The 18988-nt window shown below is 56.9% G+C and overlaps 3 protein-coding genes across 9 annotated transcripts in view; 2 read left to right on the forward strand and 1 right to left on the reverse strand.

Annotated features, from left to right (window-relative positions):
* Positions 1-1175: 1175 nt before the first annotated feature.
* Trmt1 (tRNA methyltransferase 1) lies at positions 1176-8404 on the forward strand. 5 transcript variants are annotated; one of them, XM_077105768.1, is made up of 17 exons: positions 1176-1264; positions 1560-1763; positions 2435-2490; positions 2714-2856; positions 3013-3200; positions 4386-4501; positions 4580-4692; positions 5616-5764; positions 5919-6005; positions 6082-6151; positions 6238-6372; positions 6474-6559; positions 6703-6811; positions 6904-6980; positions 7789-7908; positions 7988-8114; positions 8232-8404. In XM_077105768.1, the coding sequence occupies exons 2-17, from the start codon at positions 1618-1620 to the stop codon at positions 8379-8381; spliced, it is 1872 nt and encodes a 623-aa protein (XP_076961883.1). In that variant the 5' UTR covers positions 1176-1264; positions 1560-1617; the 3' UTR covers positions 8382-8404. The 5 variants fall into 5 exon arrangements, with proteins under 5 accessions (XP_076961883.1, XP_076961881.1, XP_076961876.1 ...); XM_077105766.1 differs by having other exon boundaries at positions 1179-1264; positions 1479-1763; positions 6703-6815; positions 7692-7908; XM_077105761.1 differs by having other exon boundaries at positions 1179-1264; positions 1479-1763.
* A 1710-nt stretch (positions 8405-10114) lies between these two features.
* Positions 10115-13949, forward strand: Lyl1 (LYL1 basic helix-loop-helix family member). Its single transcript, XM_077109421.1, has 4 exons — positions 10115-10365; positions 11431-11785; positions 11878-11969; positions 12794-13949. The coding sequence occupies exons 2-4, from the start codon at positions 11454-11456 to the stop codon at positions 13207-13209; spliced, it is 840 nt and encodes a 279-aa protein (XP_076965536.1). The 5' UTR covers positions 10115-10365; positions 11431-11453; the 3' UTR covers positions 13210-13949.
* The window catches only part of Nfix (nuclear factor I X), a 98568-nt gene continuing 93249 nt past the window's right edge, over positions 13670-18988 (reverse strand). For all 3 annotated transcript variants that reach the window (XM_077109418.1, XM_077109420.1, XM_077109419.1), the window contains one exon: positions 13670-17790. The gene's annotated coding sequence lies outside the window, so the exon portion shown is untranslated. The remainder of the gene's footprint in view (positions 17791-18988) is intronic.

An 18988-nucleotide genomic window follows, 5' to 3' on the forward strand; every position in this document is an offset into this window, starting at 1 on the left:
CAGCCGGGCCGGTGAAACGGCCTCGGCCCCGCCTGTGCACCTCCCCCAGGCCCCGCCTCCTAGGCCAGGCCAGCCGAGCTCCGAGCCTCCCGCGCCCTCCCGCTCCTACCGGCTTCTCCTTCTGTCCCCTCTGGATCCTCGCTAGTACCTCGGTTCTGCAGAGTAACAAATTCGAATTCCGATCCCACCATCTTCTAGTCCCACGACCTTGGGGCACGTCACCGCCTTTCCGAACTTTAGCCTCCTGTAAAATGAAAATAATGACTGCTATTTATTGTGCCAGGCTCTCTCTCTCTCTCGCTCTCTCTCTCTCTCTCTCTCTCTCTCTCTCTCTCTCTCTCTCTCTCTCTCTCTCTCTCTCTCTCTCTCTCTCTTGTAATTAGCTAGTTGCAGAGATACGAGGAAACATGCTCAAGATCACACAGCAAGGAAGTGATTCCGTGTGCCAACATTTAAATCTTATTGTCGAATAAGAACTAAAAGAACTAAAAACTTTTAAGATGCTTAAATGATGTCAGCCTCCGTTAGCATTTTGCCTGTACTAACTCATTTAATTTCCACCACAACCCATAACGAAAACTAAAACGTTCTGCCCGTTTTACGAATAGGGAAACTTAAAAGCAGAGTTAAGAATTACCAACACGGTGAAGTAAGACTGGGACCCAGGTAGCCGGGTCCGCTACTCTCAATTTTTGGGACCGGTTAGAACCTATAGAGGGCTTATTATGTGTGAGTGGCTGCTTTGCACACTTTCCAGGAATTCTGTCGTTTTACTTGGAAGCCAAGATTCTGCTTTAACATGTAAGGAAAGTGAGGACCCGAGAGTTTAATTAACCTATTCAGAGTATGTGAGGGGGCTGGAATTCAAACTCAGTAAATCCGATCCCAGAGCTTGCATTATTCCTTCAAGATGCTCTGAAATAATTTGTATACTGCACCCAGCACACAGGACACGATCAGTAGGTGTGGAGTTTCTGTTTACTTCTCCCTTTCCGAATCACAATATCTTCAGTTTGACTAAAGAGATGTGATGCGTTTCCTTCCTGGGGAGCTTTTGTGCTTTAAGACTACCTGCGCAGCACATTCAGCGCACTTTCTTGCCGCGATTAATTTTGATCCTATTCGCCCACCGTCAGTGTTGTCACTGACTGGTTAGCCCTGGTCATGTGACCAGCGCCCCCCCACGCTGTGCCAATATGGCGGCTCCCAGATCCTAATTCGGGAAACGTGCATCCAGACTGTTCAGCTCTCTGTGCCTAGAGAAGTGAGAAGAACTTAGATGATGCCGGGAGCGATCTGGACTTGGGGCGGGTTCACCTGAGAGCTTTAAGCTCTGCTGGGGCTACTGTCTCTGGAAACGGAGGGTGTCAGTTTACTGAAGCCACTGGGTTTACTTAGTCCCTACTGTGTAGGCCACTCCTGGCCCCTAATGCAGCTCTCTGATCCTCCCTCTATGCCTTCCCCTGTCCCCGAACTAGGTTTGGTGGGCAGAAGCGACCGTGGATGACCCATGCGAGAATTGTTCTGTGGCTGAGCATCACTCTCCGCTCCACCCGCAGCCTTTGTAGAGCCCATTTTGTGGCGTGGAAGCCCCCAAAGCCCCCGAATCCTGGAGCAATGGAGAACGGTACTGGGCCCTGCAGAGAAGAGCGCCCACCCACGGCCCAGGAGACTGCAGTCACCGAGGGGGCCGCCAAGATAGTTTTCCCCAGCTCCAACGAGGTCTTCTACAACCCGGTGCAGGAGTTCAACCGCGACCTGACGTGAGCAAGGGTCAGGGGTCAGCCTAGGAGAGGGAAGTAGGTCAGTGAGGCTGAGGGTGTTACCGGAATAAGTTGGCTGCCAGCTGCTCGAAGATCAATCAATAGGAGAGAAGAGTTAGTAGGAAGGTTTCGGGTTTATTCGAGGGTTGGCATCTCAGAAAATGGATGAGCTCAACCTCAAAGCTCCATCTTGAGGGGCTCAGGGTCATAGAGGACTTTTACAAGGAAGGGAAGGAGGAGCAAAGCCGGAAAGCTACTTGCTGAGTAGGGTCTTTGTCATTCTGAGCATGTGTCTCCTTTTTTTTTTAATCTGGAACACTGCATTTGACCTTACTCTCCTGGGGCTAGTTCCTGTAGATCTTAGATATTTTCTGCAAGTTAAACCTCACAGTAATTTACATGTTTTGTGTTAGTTGAAATAAAGGTGTTGTGAAGGTCTTGAAATGTTCTGGGTTCTGTAAATCTAAAGAAAGATTTAACGATTAACATCTTAACTATTTAGGTGGGGCTTCTCTTTAGAATTTAAAATGCTGGACAAATGGGAGGTGACCTAAAAGGATTAGGGTGGTACTACATTCTTGCTGAAGGGCAAAGGGAATGACACTACCAAGGACCACTCCAAAGGAGTGGCCCTGTCAAGAGGTACCAGTTGACCTTCCATCTCCCACTAGGTGTGCTGTGATCACCGAGTTTGCTCGCATTCAGCTTGGGACCAAAGGAATCCAGAGTGAGTGGAGGTCCTGGCTCCCAGTGGGCCAGGCAATCACACTGAGCTCTCTCCCTGTATCATCCCCTTCTCCCCCAAGACTCCAGAAAGGCCCTCTGCTCTGTCAGCCTGTCCCCTGGGGTTTTCAGAAAGATTTTCATCTGTGAATCTAAAGTATTCTGAAGTTTATGGGGTCTCAGAGGGTCATTGATATCCCCTGATTTGTATCTTTGGGTGACTGTAGTCAAGGTGCCAGGTGAGAAGGACCTGCAAAAGGTGGTTGTGGACTTGTCCGAGCAAGAGGAGGAAAAGGTTGACTCGAAAGATGGTGAAAACCTGGCCCCAGGAGATCAACCTCAAATAGCTGTCGTCAGGGAGATCTGTGAGGTAAGACCTAAGCAGAGGAGGTACAGGCTTGGAATCTAGTGGGTAGTAGGGGAAGGAGAGCTCGTGGAGGGGGAAGGGTTGGGGTGGTGGGGAATCTCCAGGGCCCAGAAGAGGGAGGAGATATAGATGGAACAGGGTCCTTGCTTCCTTCAACAGGAAGGCCTGCGTGTCCTGGAGGGCTTGGCAGCTTCAGGCCTGCGTTCCATTCGATTCGCCCTGGAGGTGCCTGGGCTCCGATCTGTGGTTGCCAATGATGCCTCTGCCCGGGCTGTGGACCTCATACGCCATAATGTGCAGCTCAATGGTGTGGCCCATCTGGTACAACCCAACCAGGCAGATGCCCGGTAGGTTCTGGGTGACTCTGCCCTGTGACTGTAAGGTACACTGTAGAGAGAGACTGTCTGGGGCCAAATCTTGGCCCTGACATATGACCTTGGGAGATTGACTGAGTCTATTTGAACCCTACTTTTCTTGTATGCCAGAGAACAGTAGTTTTACACAGATTTTGGTAATGTTCAAGTAATAGAGAAGAATGTTTGGAGGGCTGGGGCTGTGGCTCAAGTGGTAGAACTAGAACAAATCCTAGTTCATGTGAAGCCCTGGGTTTGATCCTCAGCACCACAGAAAGATAAGTAAATAAAGGTACTGTGCCCATCTAGAACTGAAACATTAAAATAAAGATATTGTGTCCACCTAAAACTAAAAAATAAATATTTTAAAAAAAAAATGGTCCAGGCTCTGCCAAAAGTAAGTGTAGTCATATGTTGCTTAACATTGGGTACATGTTCTAGGAAATGTGTCAGTAGTCAATTTTTGTTGTGGGAACACGAGGGTGTACTTACACAGACTAAGACAGCTATAATGTCAGTAGGTAATACGCAGTGGCATTGGCTAAAATCTCTATGTGGCATGTGGCTATGCTGTGTGGTCTCCATTTTAGACTCCTTGTCCCCCCTTTTTATATGTGTTATTGTGTGTGTGTGTGAATGTGTGTGTATATATATATATTTAGCTGTTGGTGGACCTTTATTTATTTGTATGTGGTGCTGAGAATCGAACCCAGTGCCTCACACATGCTAGGCAGGCATTCTTCCACTGAGCTACAGCCCCAGCCCTTGTGCTCCTTTTATTTGTTCAAATGAACCGTGGCATATCCAGTGTCTGCTGTGTGCCAGGCGCTGCTCCGGTGCCAACAGTGGGTTAGTAAACACAGTAGAACTTGTGACCTCTGCACGAGCTGCCTCACTGCCGCCTGGGGGGCTTCCAGCCTGGTTTCTCATGGATTCAGAGGGCCAGCTCTAAGTCACATCTTGGTATTGGCTGTTACCAAGATTTTAGACAGCTCAGTTGGGGCCTGTCTAAGGAGGAAAACCATGCTGTTAACAAATGCTCAAGATAGGACCTGCACCTGGGGACCTGGCCCCTGAGTTCAAGGCCAGAACCACTACCCTGCAGGAGTTCATGCTTGTAAGGGACAGAGCTGGGGTACCTGCTGGGGGAGGCTGAGGACCTGGACCTTTTGTGCCTAGGATGCTGATGTACCAGCACCAGAAGGTATCAGAGCGGTTCGATGTCATTGACCTGGACCCCTATGGCAGCCCCGCCCCCTTCCTGGACGCAGCTGTGCAGGCTGTGAGCGAAGGAGGTGAGGCTGGGCTGATGTGGAGGTTGGAGCAGGGCTAGGGGGGTCCAGAGGGCCTCACTACCCAGTTCTTCCCCAAAGGGTTGCTGTGTGTCACCTGCACGGACATGGCAGTGCTGGCCGGGAACAGCGGGGAGACATGCTACAGCAAGTACGGGGCTATGGCCCTCAAGAGCCGGGCCTGCCATGAGATGGTGAGGGGTGCTCCCAGCCCTCCAGGGAGGGGAGGCACCAGGCTTGGAGAAACTCGTTGCCCCTACCCAGCACACCTTCCTACACCTAAGACCTGCTCTGCTTCCTCCAGGCAGCCAGGGCTAGATTAATCCAGGGGGTGACCATAAACAGGTCTTTAAGGGGCCAGGTAGCAGTAGGTGGTTGTGTAATTGTTCCTTTTTTTTTTTTTTTTTAAAGATGGAATCTTGCTATGTTGGCCTCCAACTTGTGATCCTCCTACTTGAGCCTCAAGTAGCTGAGATTGCAGGGGCCTGCCACTGTGCTCAGCTTAAGGAAAAAAAGAGTTGTTTTTCCAGGTTTGGTTCAGACGTTTGCTGGGCAATTGACAGCACCTCTCTGGGCCTTGGCTTTGCCATCTATTACACGAGCATGACGATGGTACCGACCCTAGAGGGTTGCTGTGGGGAGTTGAGGCAGGGGCTCCTTGTTCCTCGAGGCCCTGTTCCCAGGTCACTCTGCCCACCCACCTCCTTTCCCATGTTGGAGTCTCATGGCAGCCTCTGGCAAGGAGAAGGCTGGGCAGTTCTGCATCACATAATGTCCCCACTTCCTACACAGAGCCCTTGGGGCTAGAACTTAGGTCCTCAGCCCACAGTCCACAGTGAAGGAGGCACACTGACAAGGTCAACAGAAGGATGACCATTCCTCATTCATTAGTTCCCAGCAAGGCCACAAAGACACAGGGACGGTTGTGATTTTGCGGATGAGGAAACGGAGCCCAGGGGTGCTGCTGGCTAGCCCCCGGGGTCACACAGCCAGGACACTTGGGACTGGGTTTGGAACCTAGGGAACCAGCCTTGAATGGGTGCTTTGAGCACTGTGTGTGGCCCCTTGCGGCAGAGGGGACCCTGGAGGGAGGGCTGACCTCATCCTCTGCCCCCAGGCCCTGAGGATCGTCCTGCACAGCCTGGATCTCCGCGCCAACTGCTACCAGCGCTTTGTGGTGCCGCTGCTCAGCATCAGTGCAGACTTCTACATTCGTGTGTTTGTGCGCGTCTTCACGGGCCAGGCCAAGGTCAAGGCCTCAGCCAGGTCAGCGGAGGGCAGGGGAGGCATGGTGGATTCAGGGGGAGATCAGGTCTTGTCCTGGAGACTTGGGGGTCCTAAAAGGGACGGAGCCAGTCTGAAGGAGGAGTTGGCGTGGCGACCACACTGGGAGCTCATCGCCATGCCCTGGACCCCACAGCAAGCAGGCGCTGGTCTTCCAGTGCGTGGGCTGTGGAGCCTTGCACCTTCAGCGCCTCGGCAAAGCAGCAGGAGCCTCTGGTGGCCGGTGAGCAGGGGTCCTTGGGCAGGAGGGTGAAGGTGTCCCAGGGTCATCACCTGCCTAACTGCCTTGCCCCTTGCAGGGTCAAGTTCTCTGCAGCCTGTGGTCCCCCTGTGAGCCCCGAGTGTGAGCACTGTGGGCAGCGACACCAGGTAGGACTGAGCCAACGGAGGGAGGGGGTGCAGCAATCCCAGCGACCACTTGCCGCCCCTGCTCACAGCTCCCTGTGTGTCCGCAGCTTGGTGGTCCCCTGTGGGCAGAGCCCATCCACAACCTGGATTTTGTGGGCCGCGTCCTGGAGGCTGTGAGCACCAACCCTGGGCGCTTCCACACCTCAGAGCGGATTCGGGGCGTCCTGAGTGTCATCACTGAGGTAGGGATGGGCCGTTCCAGGTGGGGGGTCCCCACCTGTGCCCATGTCCTCTTGAGCCTGTCCTTTCCACCAGCTGCACAGCCCCTCCTGTGCCCCCTCAGGAGCTCCCGGATGTGCCCCTGTACTACACGTTGGACCAGCTGAGCAGCACCATCCACTGCAACACGCCCAGCCTCCTCCAGCTGCGGTGAGGGTGGGGTGGGGGTGGCCAGGGTTCTCCAGCACACTGGCCCGCCAGGCTGCTCATGCGTGGCCTTACTGCTGTGGTCGCTGGTGTGCCACTCCTGTGCGAGGAGTCAAGTCTCCCATCACAGTCCCTGCTGTCCCCAGGTCGGCCCTCCTCCATGCTGGCTTCCGGGTCTCACTCTCCCATGCCTGTAAGAGTGCAGTGAAGACGGACGCCCCCTCCACAGCTCTCTGGGACATAATGCGCTGCTGGGTGGGTGAGGGCAGGCTGACCACGTGGGGATGGGCGGGTGCCGGTCCCCTGAAGGCCCCTTGGGCCCAACATCCACTGACCTCTGCCCTCAGGAGAAAACGTGTCCTGTGAAACGGGAGCGACTGTCCGAGACCAGCCCAGCATTCCGCATCCTCAGTGTGGAGCCCAGGTACAGATGGGTAACTGCAGGAGGGAACAGGGTGGCCCACCGTACGGTATGGGGACCCCTGTATGCAGAGGACAGACCCTCCCTGCACAGACTTTTTCAACGAAATCCAAAGCCTGCTGGCTCCTCCCTCAGTTTCTGCCCTCCAGACCCACCCGTATCCTGGCTATCACCATCTGCTGAGGGGGGCGGGGGCGGGGGCCGGGGCAGGGGCAGGGCTGTGCATGTCTGAAGCAGTAGAGCACCCTTCCTCTGCCCAGAGGCCTCCATGGCTCCCACTTCACTCGAGAGAAACCAGAGTCCTATCTGTGGCCCCCCAGACCTTGAAGAGCCCCCCACCATCATCTTCTCTGTGCTCTCTGCTCCTTGTTGACTCCTAGTCTCGCTGGGCGGTCACCTCCAGCTTCTGCCTGTGCTCGCTCTCCGCACAGCTTGCCTCTTACCTCCTGCCTCCCCAGGGAAGCCTGCCTTGACCCAACCACCTGGGCTGGCATCGCACCCCTCCTGGCTCCCCGTGCCTTTTACCAGAACACTCACCACATGTCCTGACACAACGTTGTTTACCTATTTCTGATCTGACCCGTTGCTTGCTCATCCGTCTCCTGTGCTAGACAGTCATACCCGCTGCGCGCAGGCCTATTCCCAGCAGAGAGAACCATGCAGACTTGATAGTAAAAGCAAAATGTTTATTAAATGAATGACAAACCCGGGCAGGGGCAGCCACGGCAAGCTGCACCAAGCTGGACAGGCTCCACAGTGGTCCCTGGACACCCATGCAGTGGCTGCCCCAGTCCTTATCCCCATTGCCCAGGCTGCAGGCCAACTTCACCATTCGGGAGGATGCTAACCCCAGCTCGCGCCAGCGGGGACTCAAGCGCTTTCAGGCCAACCCGGAGGCCAACTGGGGTCCCCGGCCCCGAGCTCGGCCAGGGTGAGTGGGGTTGTGGCTCTGCCAGGGCCAGGCGGAGGCAGCCACCAGCTGGGGTCCCAGCACTCTTGTCTACCTGCAGGGCCAAGGCAGCCAGTGAAGTACTGGAGAGACGCAGGCTCCTCCAGAATAAGCGGAAGGACCCCCCTGAGGATCGGGCCCAGCGCGCTGCTCGCCTAAAGACATTTCCTTGCAAAAGGTTCAAGGAGGTGAGGTACCTCCTCTCTCCCCAAAACTTCGGGGCATATGGATATCCCTCTTGGCCTGAAACAACTGGGGCCAGCCACGTGCTTGCAGAGGGCTTCACATCACCCTCTTTCCACCAGGGCACCTGTCAACGAGGAGACCAGTGCTGCTACTCACACAGTCCTCTGCCCGGAGCCTCAGCTGATGCCACTCCCACAGACTGCTCAGAGACCCCCCCAACCAGAACCCCCCTAGACCCGGGGCCTGCTGCTGGGCCAGGTGTAGACTGAGCCAATAAAGACATGTCATTTTCTGCTGATTGTCATTCTGAGTGGGGAGGCTGGCTGTGGGCTGTGAGGGCCTCCTTCCCATCCATCCAGCAGCGTGACTGGGTCCTAGTCCTCTGTCTCCTTTTTCCTTACCTGAGGTGGCTATGCATCTGCCTGACTGGGGGATGTCTGTCCCTGCCTGACTGGGAATAGGAGCTGACCATGTGTGGTATGTCCCTCTGCGGCAAGGGTTGCTTAGACACCATCCCCCCAGCTGCCACTTGCGATTCCCAAGGTGACCACAGGGTGGCAGCCTTGCGCTCGCACCCGTGGGACTTCTGCTCCTCCCCCCTCCCTTGGAGGAGCTCCTGGGCCCAGTGCAACCAGCGAGCCCCAGTGTGTCCTCCCATTGCCGCCGCCTCCCCGCTGCCTGGTTTCTTTTGGCCCAGCTCTCCCGGGGCTGTGGCAGCGGAAGCTGGACCGGAACCAGGCACTCTGTATATCCGCTCCAGACCAGGTGCTTCCTGCCCTGTGGCCCAAGTGGGGGTGCTTGAAGAGAGGGGCCAAGCAGGCTGCTGCCCAGACACCCAATGAAGGGAAGCTGCATCCCCCTCCCCCGAGGGCAGGGGCTCAGTAACCTTAGGGGGAATCCTGGGGCAAAATTTCTGTCCACCACGTGCACCCTTCATCCCCAGCTGAAAAGGAAGACCAATTCTAGAACTTCCTTGTAGGGGCATCAATTAATTCACGGGCTTAAAACTTGAGTTTCCCCTAGGTGGGGTGGGGGACAGGAGGGCGGTTGGTTCTGGACTCCAGGGAGGATGGTGGCTGTGGTGGTAGGTGGCAGTGGAGGGTCTGCCTGGGGAATGCCTGCCGTTAACCAGATACAGGGTGAAGGAGAACAGATCCTTATGCAGGATAGGGGATAAGGAGAGGTCTGTGCTGCTACTTAGCTGTGACCAGAGCCCCTCCCTTTGTGAGCTTTCAGCCTGGTCCTGAACAGAACCATCATTCCAGGATGCTGCCAGCCAGGAGGTGGCTCCACCCTTCGGGGTGACTAAGTAGTCCAGACATCCAGGTTGTGGGAACTGATTGGGGCAGCCACTGAAGTCCTCTCCAGTCCCATCACCTAAGAACTGGACCTAGAAATGGGTGGAGTGTGCCCCAGAGCCCAGAACACTGCTCAACCCAGCCGCTCAAAGCCAGACCACCAGAACTGTATATCCTGGGGTGCCCCACCCCGTCATGGGGGTGGAGAAGTTGGGAGTGGATCTGTTGAAAAAAAAAAAAAAAAGAGGAACCAACCAGGCGGGTTAGGAGGGGAGAAGGGGGCCCCGGGTCACGAGGCCCCAGTGGGCCGGAAAGGGCCCTCCTCCACCCCATCAGCAGAGACACTCCATTAGGGCAGGGGGTATTCAAAGCCAAAGGACAGATCCAGACAACACCAAAGGCTGAAGTTTCCATGCCTCGGTTTCCCCTCGGTATGCATCCGGGCCCTTCCCCCGGGCTGTACGCTGGGGCCGGGGTACTCCGGTGCCTGGGGAAGCGGAAAGCCGGCCGGTGAGGGGTGACCGCCGAGTGCTGCCCGCGCCGGCCGGGGGCGGGGCCGGGAGGCGCGCGCTCGGAGATCCCCGCCCGCCGGTTTCCTCCGGGGTCAGCCCGGCTCCTTATCAGGCGCGGCCAGGCGGCCTGGCCCTTATCTGAGCTGGCCCAGCATCCTCTGGCCGCTGCGCCGGGGGTGAGAGGGAGGAAACCCGGCCGCCGGGGGCGGGGAGAGGGCGGGCCGGGCCGGGAGCCGTTCACTTTCCCTCGGGGAACCCACGCCGCCACCGGCCGCCGCGGCCTTCGGGAGCCCGGTAGGAGGCGCGGCCCAACTCCTGGGCCGACGGGGCGCCCTGGAGGGCATTGGCTGAACCCCGACAGCGGAAACCGCATCCTGGCCTGGACTGCCAGTCCTGCGGAGACAGAGCCCAGGCACTCACCAGGCTGCTGGAACAGCGCCGGGGTAAGAAGGGAGCCGGCTTGAAGGTGGAGGGTCTCTGCTTGGGACCCCACCAGCATTCCTTTGTTCGTTCATTCATTCATTCATCAGCCAGGATTCCCTAAGCTTGGGGCCAGACCAGCTTCCCCAGCTGGAGAAGTCAGGGCAGAGGGGCAAGGAGTTCCACACCTTGCTGGGACACCCCAGACCCTGGGGTCCCCAAACAGGAATGTTTGAAGGGTGCAGGGCTGGGAGTGCAGCTCACTGGCCTTAGCATGGGCAATGTCCTGGGTTAATTCCTAGCATTGCAAAAAAAAAAAAAAAAAAAAAGCAGGGTGCAAAAGTATAGATGCTGGTGGGGGTGGGTGTCTAAGCCAGAGGGAGGGTGTGAACTAGACTGAACTGGAGTGGGCACTGGAAACAGTGTTGTCGGTCCCAGAGTCAGCATCAGGCACCATCATCACCCTATGATAGTAGGATTACAGGATTAGTAAGGGGAACATTTTCAGCAGGAGAGTTCCAGAGCAATTATGGAGGGCTTCCAGGGTCAAATGTGGAGGCAGGGTGAAGAACCTCAGGGCCATACCTGAAGTCCATGGGGCCAGCCTTGGGGTGTGTGGGGGGGAAGGAGTGGCCAGAGAAAGAGAGTGGATCTTGGAGGGACTCCAAGGTCACATGGCACCAATGAGTCAGTGAAGGATCTCAGAATCAGATCTTCAGATCTGAGGGTCACAGTTTCAATCTTGGGGTTTCAGGAGATCCCAGGGTCAGTCTTCTCAGCTTTGTCTCAGCTCTAGGCTGTATGTGAGAGGGAATTCTGGGAGAAATTGGAGGTATATCCCCTCACAAACAGCCCAGAGAAGGCAATGCCAGGCTCCATGCTGCCTACCACCTGGTAGACAACCCCTCTCTTGTAGAGAAGGCCCTCCGATTCCTGGTAGTTTCTGGAATCACTCACTTGTCTTTCCCACTGAACTTCCACCCTCCTTCCTCCCCGCTTTACTTTCCATTTGAAGGTTCTGTTAGCCTAAGCAGGTGAGGGGAGGTCACACCTGTTCCTCCTCCCACTGGCTCCCCTCCCTCCCACAGGTGAGCACCCCTCCTTGGGGTCCATGTGCCCACCCCAGGCCCTGGCAGAGGTGGGCCCCACCATGACTGAGAAGGCCGAGATGGTCTGTGCTTCCAGCCCAGCCCCTGTCCCACCCACTAAGCCTGCCTCACCTGGGCCTCTACCCTCAGATGAGGTGGGCCATAGAGGTGGTTCCCCATCCAGGTTGCCCCCTGGTGTACCAGTGATCAGCTTGGGTCATACCAGGCCCCCAGGGGCAGCCATGCCCACCACAGAGCTGAGTGCCCTCCGGCCCCCCTTGCTGCACCTCTCCACTCTGGGAACTACCCCGCCCACCCTGGCTCTGCATTACCACCCTCACCCCTTCTTCAACAGGTCAGTGGGGAGCTGGGGCTTGGGGGTGGTGTTGGATATTGGGGGCCAGGGTCCTTGCCCACAAGGCATTTGTGACCCACAAACCCTTACAGCGTCTACATTGGGCCAGCAGGACCTTTTAGCATCTTCCCTAGCAGCCGGCTGAAGCGGAGACCAAGCCACTGTGAGCTGGACCTGGCTGAGGGTGAGTGTGTGTGTGTGTGTATACTTGTGAGTGGCTCTCTACCTGGGCCCAGGTCTGTACCACACTCTTCCACAGGAAGATGTGTTTCCAATGCACACACATACGTGCACACATAGGTCGTACCCAAGTACAAGACTACAGTCCCATAGGTAGCCCCACTCGAGTACTGTCACTGAGCAGCCACGCCTCACAGCTGCACAGTCACAGCAAAACAAAGTTGGCCACAGTGGGGCATAGGAGCCACAAAATGACAGCTCCACTGGGACATACAGCCATGAAAGAGCCACAGGACCAAAGATACACAAGAGACATCCACACAACCACAACCACACAAGAGTCAGCCACAGAACCACAGCTATGCATGAAACATCCACCACCACATGATAGCGTCACACATGAGCACAGCCATCAGGCCGACCAGGAATCACCTGGCCACATGAGACCCCAACAGGACCACCGTCACCAACAATGCGAGGAGTACTTCTCAGAAGGATAGGCACACCCAGCTGCACACTGAGAATGTGGGCCGCAGTGGGAGTTTCTCAGAGTGACAGCTCCAAGGAAAGGTTTCCTTGGGGACTCTCAGCCATGGTATGAAGGTGCAGAGAAGTGCCCTGGTGTCTACAGTCTGGACTTAGGATCCTTCTCTGTGGGGCCTGTGGGCAGAGGGGAAGCTACACATAGACCCCACACATGGATCCCTTGTGTGGTGGTGCCACAATCCACCACCTGGGCGTAAATCCCATGAAGGTGCTGTGCCTAAGTGAGGTTGGGAGGGGGTGCCCTCTGGGCCTGGAGGGTAGCCCCGCCCGTCCTATCTGCAGGGCACCAGCCCCAGAAGGTAGCACGGCGCGTGTTCACCAACAGCCGCGAGCGCTGGCGGCAGCAGAACGTTAACGGCGCCTTCGCAGAGCTCAGGAAACTGCTGCCGACTCACCCGCCCGACCGGAAACTGAGCAAGAACGAGGTGCTCCGCCTGGCCATGAAGTACATCGGCTTCCTGGTGCGGCTGCTGCGCGACCAGGCAGCCGCGCTGGCTGCAGGCACCGCCCAACCCGGGCCCGGTAAACGGCCTGCTCACCGCAACCCAGACGATGGCGCCCTCCGGGGGGCCGGGCGCAAGGCCGAGGTGGCGGCGCGCTCGCAGCCCGCGCCCCTGGCAGACTCCGACATCAACCCCAATGGGGCAGTACGGCCCATCAAAATGGAGCAAGCGGCTGTGAGTCCGGAGGTGCGGTGACCCCCATACAGCGGCGCCTCTGAGCCGTGGGTGCCACCGAAGACTCAGACCGGGACAGTGGAGGAAAGTTCTCGCTTCACCGGCTCCCAAGCGAACTGTCAAAGAGGGACTTAGACACGACGTCCTGATAGGGGAGAGATCCTGGGGGTCTGAAAGGGTGACCATCATCCCAAGGGGCCCCGCAGACTTTTTTCCGCCCTGTAAATTACCCAGGAAGCGCGGTCGTCGAACCCAAGTGGTGCCCCACCTCTGCACTTGTCGGGGCACTGGGGTCGCTGTTGGGGAGGGAGGAGTCTTCCCCTTCTCACGGCGCCCCCTCCTGGAGACTCAAGAACTGACTCTCGGATGGCGTGTGCGGCGCACCTGGCGCCCAAAGAGCCAGGCAGCATAGACACCCGGCACCTAGCCCACAGACTCGACCCGGTCCCGCACGATCGCGTTAGCGAAGGCTCTGGAGCTCTTGCTTTTGTTTTTCTTTATTTCTTTATTTCACATACACATTAGCCATTCAATGGAGAAGCCGGAGAGAGTCAGGCAAAGATGGTATAACAGAAGCGCAGTGACGGGGGCGGGGCGGGGCGGGGCGGAGAGGGAACAGACGGGCTGGCTGCCTACTTGCATTCCGCTAGGACACTGAAAACCCAGAAAACAAAACAGACAGTAAACTACCCTTGTTTCTTATGTATCTCAGTGCAGAGACGGGGGGCGGGTGGAGGGCAGAGGGGGAGACCAGGCTGAAGGAGGAGGAGCAGAGGGAGGGGGACGCTAAGGGGGAAGCACACCAAATCCATTAGTACTATATATAGAGATACTCGTATATACTGCGTTTCTTAGCCTAAGAAGAAACTTGTTTGACGGGACGGGCGGCCTTTGCGGTCCGCGATGCTGGTGCTGGTCGGGCGCACGGATCTCCCGGGAGGGGCTGAAGCGGGGCTGGCCCAGGCTGGCTTGCGGGGTGAAGGGGGCGCCCCAAGGGTGGGTGGGATGGGGGCAGCAGAGGTGGGGCTGGGGTGCCCCTCGGGCTCTCGATTGGGGGACAAAAGTTCTCGTGACTTTATTGCTCCTTATTTTCTCTCGTGTGTGTGTGTGTGTGTGGGGGGTCCGTTCAGCACGGTCGGGGTGGGGAAGTGGTGGGTCGTCTGAGCCACCCGGCCCCTCTGGGACCCAGAGCGCGGCGTCCGCTCCGCCAGCACGGGGGTGAGAACAAGGCACTAGGTCGGCCGGCCAGCGCGGGGGCGGGTGTGTAAGGCAGTCGACAGGGCTGGTTGCGGGATGGGGCGGGGCTATGTGCGGGGCCGTGTGCGTGCGTGCGTGCGAGCGCGGGTCTGGGCAAATCAACCTGTCAGCGTGGCTGGTCCTGTCCTGGAGCATCGAGCCTTCCGGGTGCTCCCCGGAGCGGGCCGGGGAAGGAGGAGTGATGTTAGTGGTGGTGGTGGGGGGGGTCACCGGGGAAGAGGTTCGGGGAGGAAACTACCAACTTGCTGAGCGCGCTCCTGATAATGCTGGTGAGGGTCAAGTTGGCGTCTGGCTCGAAGAAGGGCGCTCGAGGCGGAGAGGGAGGGAGGGAAGGAACATTTGTTCGTTGGCATTGACCTCTGCAGGGGAGGGGCTTGGGACCCCCTGCCGCGCCCCTGTGCCCAGACGGCGATGGTGCGAGGAGGGGGCGCAGTGCCCAGGGAGGGGACGCCCGGGGAGATCCGCGGCAAGAGCAGCCCAGCCGCCGGGCGCACGCCGCTGTCCCGTTCCGTTAAACTCAACAAAGAAGGGATATGCGTGTTCCTAACAAGTGCAGGATATTTAATTGATTCATAAACTTATGTATAATAGTTTGTGGGTTTTTAAACGTACTTTATAATGTAAGAAGCACCAGGGTTTTTTGTTTAATTATCTTAAAATAATTTTCTCTCGTCCTTTTTTCCTTTTTGATATTGTGTTGGTTTTGTTTTGATTTTTCATGTCGAGGTGTTTTTGTTTTTTTAACTTCAAAATGTGTACGTTTCCTTCAGCCCTCCCACCGAAACCGAGAACGAACGACGAAACAAATAAAAACCCCAGATCATCCTCGTCAACGCAGGAAAATGACTTAAAAAAGAAGAAAAAAAAAGGAAAGGAAAAAACACTCAGCTTTCGTCATCCCCGCGCAGGGCGGGGCAGGCCTAGTTCTTTTAGCGTCCCCAGAGCCGCGAGGACATTACAACAAAAATAGAATTTTTTTTTCTTAACAATCTCTTAACATACAAAGATAGGAAAACTCTCTGATGCATTGCACTTGGTTCAATGAAAAAAAAGTTCATTTCCCCCATATATATATTTTTGTGGGTTTTTCTTCCCTCTCCTGACATGTCCCCACATCTGTCGCCCTCATTGCCCTTCGCCTGCCCCTCACACCACTACTTGGGAAAGGAGCGCACCTTGCCCGCCCAAACGACCCCGCCGGGCCCAGCTGGCCTGCAGCTTTCGACCTCGCCCGGGCGGGTGCCCCGCAGACCCCGGCTCCCACAGTGTCACAGCACACCGCGGCCCGATTGTCTTCGACGGAAAGGGCGCACGCGGCCGGGCAGGGACCACCCCCCTTCCGCTCCTCTTAGCTCTGACCCTGTTTAGCCAACCGAACTGAAAAATCATTGCACTTTGACCGCGCGTCACGCCCGGCCCGCCCGGCCCCCCACCCCGGGGCCTTGCTCCTCACGCCCCGGGAGTCTCCCACGGGATCTCCTGCCCCTCAGCCCTGGGGTCCTCTCAGCGTGGAACGCCGAGGAGAGCGGGGGAGGGCTTCGCTCAATTTCCAGAAGCCGCCCCTGGGGCCAGCCACCTAGCGGCTTCGCCCTGGGGAACAGGCACCACCTGCCAGCCGCGCAGCCCCAGGTAATGGCCCTCCTTCCTCCCCGGACGGCTCCTTCCCTCCTTCCGCCAGCTCAGGGCTACAGCCTCACAAACTAGATTCTCAATAAATAAAGCCCATAACCCACCCCTACTGGTGCAATGTTGGATTGATTGACTTTCAGAGGATCCTGACCTGTGCTTTGTGTTTTCATACCGTTAAGAAAGAGAGAAAGAGAGGCACAAGGACTTGAAAAGGGGGTCAGGGAGAGGAGACGCAGGAAGGAGGGAGTAAGGCACAGAAAGACAAGCCAGAGGGGCCAAGTCACACCCTGGAGGGGGCTGGGCGTGCTCATGCTCCCCTCCCTCCCAGGGGGACTTCCAAAGAACCTCTGGACAGGCCCCCACCATCCTTTGGGGAAGGAGGGGACTTGGGGGGAGCTACTTCCTGTGGTGTGGTACCAAATTGTTCCCAAGTTACTCAAATAGAGGAGGAGTTCCCAATTGCAACAGCAAAGACCCAAACAATGACTGCCCCACCCCTAAATAAAGAGTAAAGACATTACAGCTAAAATCCAGAGAGAAGTGGCCATGGGGGGTGGGTGTGGTGGGAAAGGTGGGGGACAGAAAGCTCCAAAACACTTTTGAAAAGGACAACACCCAACACCCTCCAAAGGAACTGAAAGTCGGCGAGCAGGACGCCTACCTAAGCGCAGGTGGCAGCTTAACCGGCGCAGCAGCAGAAGCTGCTTCATCCTCCTCGATTGGCTCCAGGGGTCCCCTTTCTGCTCCATCTCGGGCTGGCCCCAGCAGTGCTGTAAGCATGAGGGGCAGGGGCAGGGACCAGTGGGGCAGAGCGAGGGCACCTGCATGCAGGGCTGGGGCGCAGGGGCGATCTGGAGCCCAACTCCCTTCACTCCTGGCGGGAATAGGGGACAGCCCTCCTGGTCTTCAGAGAGAGGGAATAGGAGGCCTGTCCCAAGCTGGGGCGGGATCAGTTAGAGCATTCCATCTTTTTCCTGTGGACTGTACAAAGGGGTTTGGGGCCTCAGGAACTGCCCCTACAGCTCAGGGTGGAATGGCAGAACACCTTCCATTCTGGGCTGATGCAGCAGGAAGCTCCAGGGGGTACCCCCTGCCCACCTGGGGCCTCTCTCACCTGGTCTGGAGCAGCTAGGGGTAGAAGCCAGAACCCAGGCAAGAAGGGAGAGAAGGAGGGGGCCAAGTATAGAAGGGAGAGCTCGCCAACCTACACCCCATTATCTTCACAAGCTGGTCCTCCAGGCTCCCCAGGAAAGCTCAGGCTGGAGTGGAGAGTGGGGTTCCCTAGAAAGGGTAAGGATGGGGGCCAGGCCCCTTCAGAACTGTGCTGGTTGCTCTGTTTGGGAATTTTGCTCCTTCCCCAGAAGGCCGGGCTGGGGTGGGGAGAAGGCAGTCCTGCCGCATCCTTTCTTTCTGTCTGTCCTCTGCCTGGCAGAGTCCGTTTTGCATGTTTCTTTCTGCTTGGCTGCTGGTGCACAGCTCCGTTGAGACCCCTTCCAAGGGCTCTCTGAGAACTGGGCTGCTTCGGGGGCCTGCAGGGGTCCCCGGGCTGGAGGAGAGAAGGGCTGAGTGGCTGACGACATCTAATTTTTGCTTTTCGGTGGGGCTGGGCTGGGCTGGGGGATTTTTCCATGTCTCAAAATTTCTTCTCCCCCCTTTTGAGGAACCTCTTCTTTTCATTTTGCTGTTTCTTTGTCGATCTTATCAGAGGAACCAGGACTGAAAGGAAGCGGGGGAAAAAAAAAAAAGGCAATATTGAGAACAGTTGGGGCAGGGTCCCTAGCACTGTGACTGCTGATTCCTTGAGGATCCAGCTCAAAGTCCAGCTCATAAAGAGCCAGGGTGCTGGGCAACTGACCCACCACTGGGCAGGAAGTGCAGCTCCCCTTCACGGGAATCCCCCCAGACCCTGCACCCCAGTGCTAGAGTCCAGCTGGCCTTCCCGTGGGCACAGTGCCCAGCGGGTGGGACCCCCGTGGCTGGCGCTGGCACAAACCTGGGATCTGGCCATGTTTGCAATTGTTTAGGTTTTTGTGTGGGTCCTGGAGGGTGGGGAGGATGCCAGGCTTGAGCTTTTGTGCCCAGAGGGGTTTGAGGAGTGGGGTGGGGGTGGCCCAGCTTCTTGCTGAGTTTTCTTTCTGTCTCTTTGGATTAAAAGCAGAAATTCCCGTCTGAACATCCCAGCCAAAGTCCCACAGGCTGAAAGGCTGGGGGCGGGGGAACCACATGGCTTCAGTCCCCAGCAGTGCCAGACCTGGGGGAGGGGCCATAGCCCACCCTGCAGATCCTTTACCCTTAGGGCACTAGAGTCTGGGGAAGGACCCGAGGCTCCCTGGGGTGGGCGTCCTTCCCTCATGAAGCCAGCAGGGGGCACCACCTTCCCACATACAGGGCGTTGTCTAGCAGCTCTGCACCCAGCACACCCTGGGTAGACCCCAGAGGCAGGGCAGCTTGCAATTTGCTCTCCATCAAAGGCTCCAGTCCAGACCCAAGGCCAAGGGTTGGGTCAGGAGGCTGGGTACACCTGACTGTATCTACAAAATGGGGGTCTCCAAGACTGGGTCACAGTTGCTGGTCTGTGGGGATCAGACAGAGCTAACTACCAGAACACATGCCAGATGTGTTCATTCTATCCTTACCCAGCCCCTCACAGAAGCCAGGCATAGAAAGGGTAGGTACCCTGCCTGAGGCCACACAGCCTTAGGGTGACACAGCTAGGACTGAAATGCAGGGGGCAGTGAAGAATTCATGCTCCTAACTGCTACTAGTGTGGTGATCATGAGGAGGCAGGGTCTGTAGTGGCCAGAATGCCTGCACCCTGTCTAGAGCCTGGCCTTCCACACTGGAGTAAGAGCCCTGGTGACTGGAGCCACCAACTTTTCAAAAGAAGCTAGAAGTACAACAGAATTTCATGTGA

Source organism: Callospermophilus lateralis, chromosome 1 (assembly GCF_048772815.1).
Source record: "Callospermophilus lateralis isolate mCalLat2 chromosome 1, mCalLat2.hap1, whole genome shotgun sequence".
NCBI lineage: Eukaryota > Metazoa > Chordata > Mammalia > Rodentia > Sciuridae > Callospermophilus > Callospermophilus lateralis.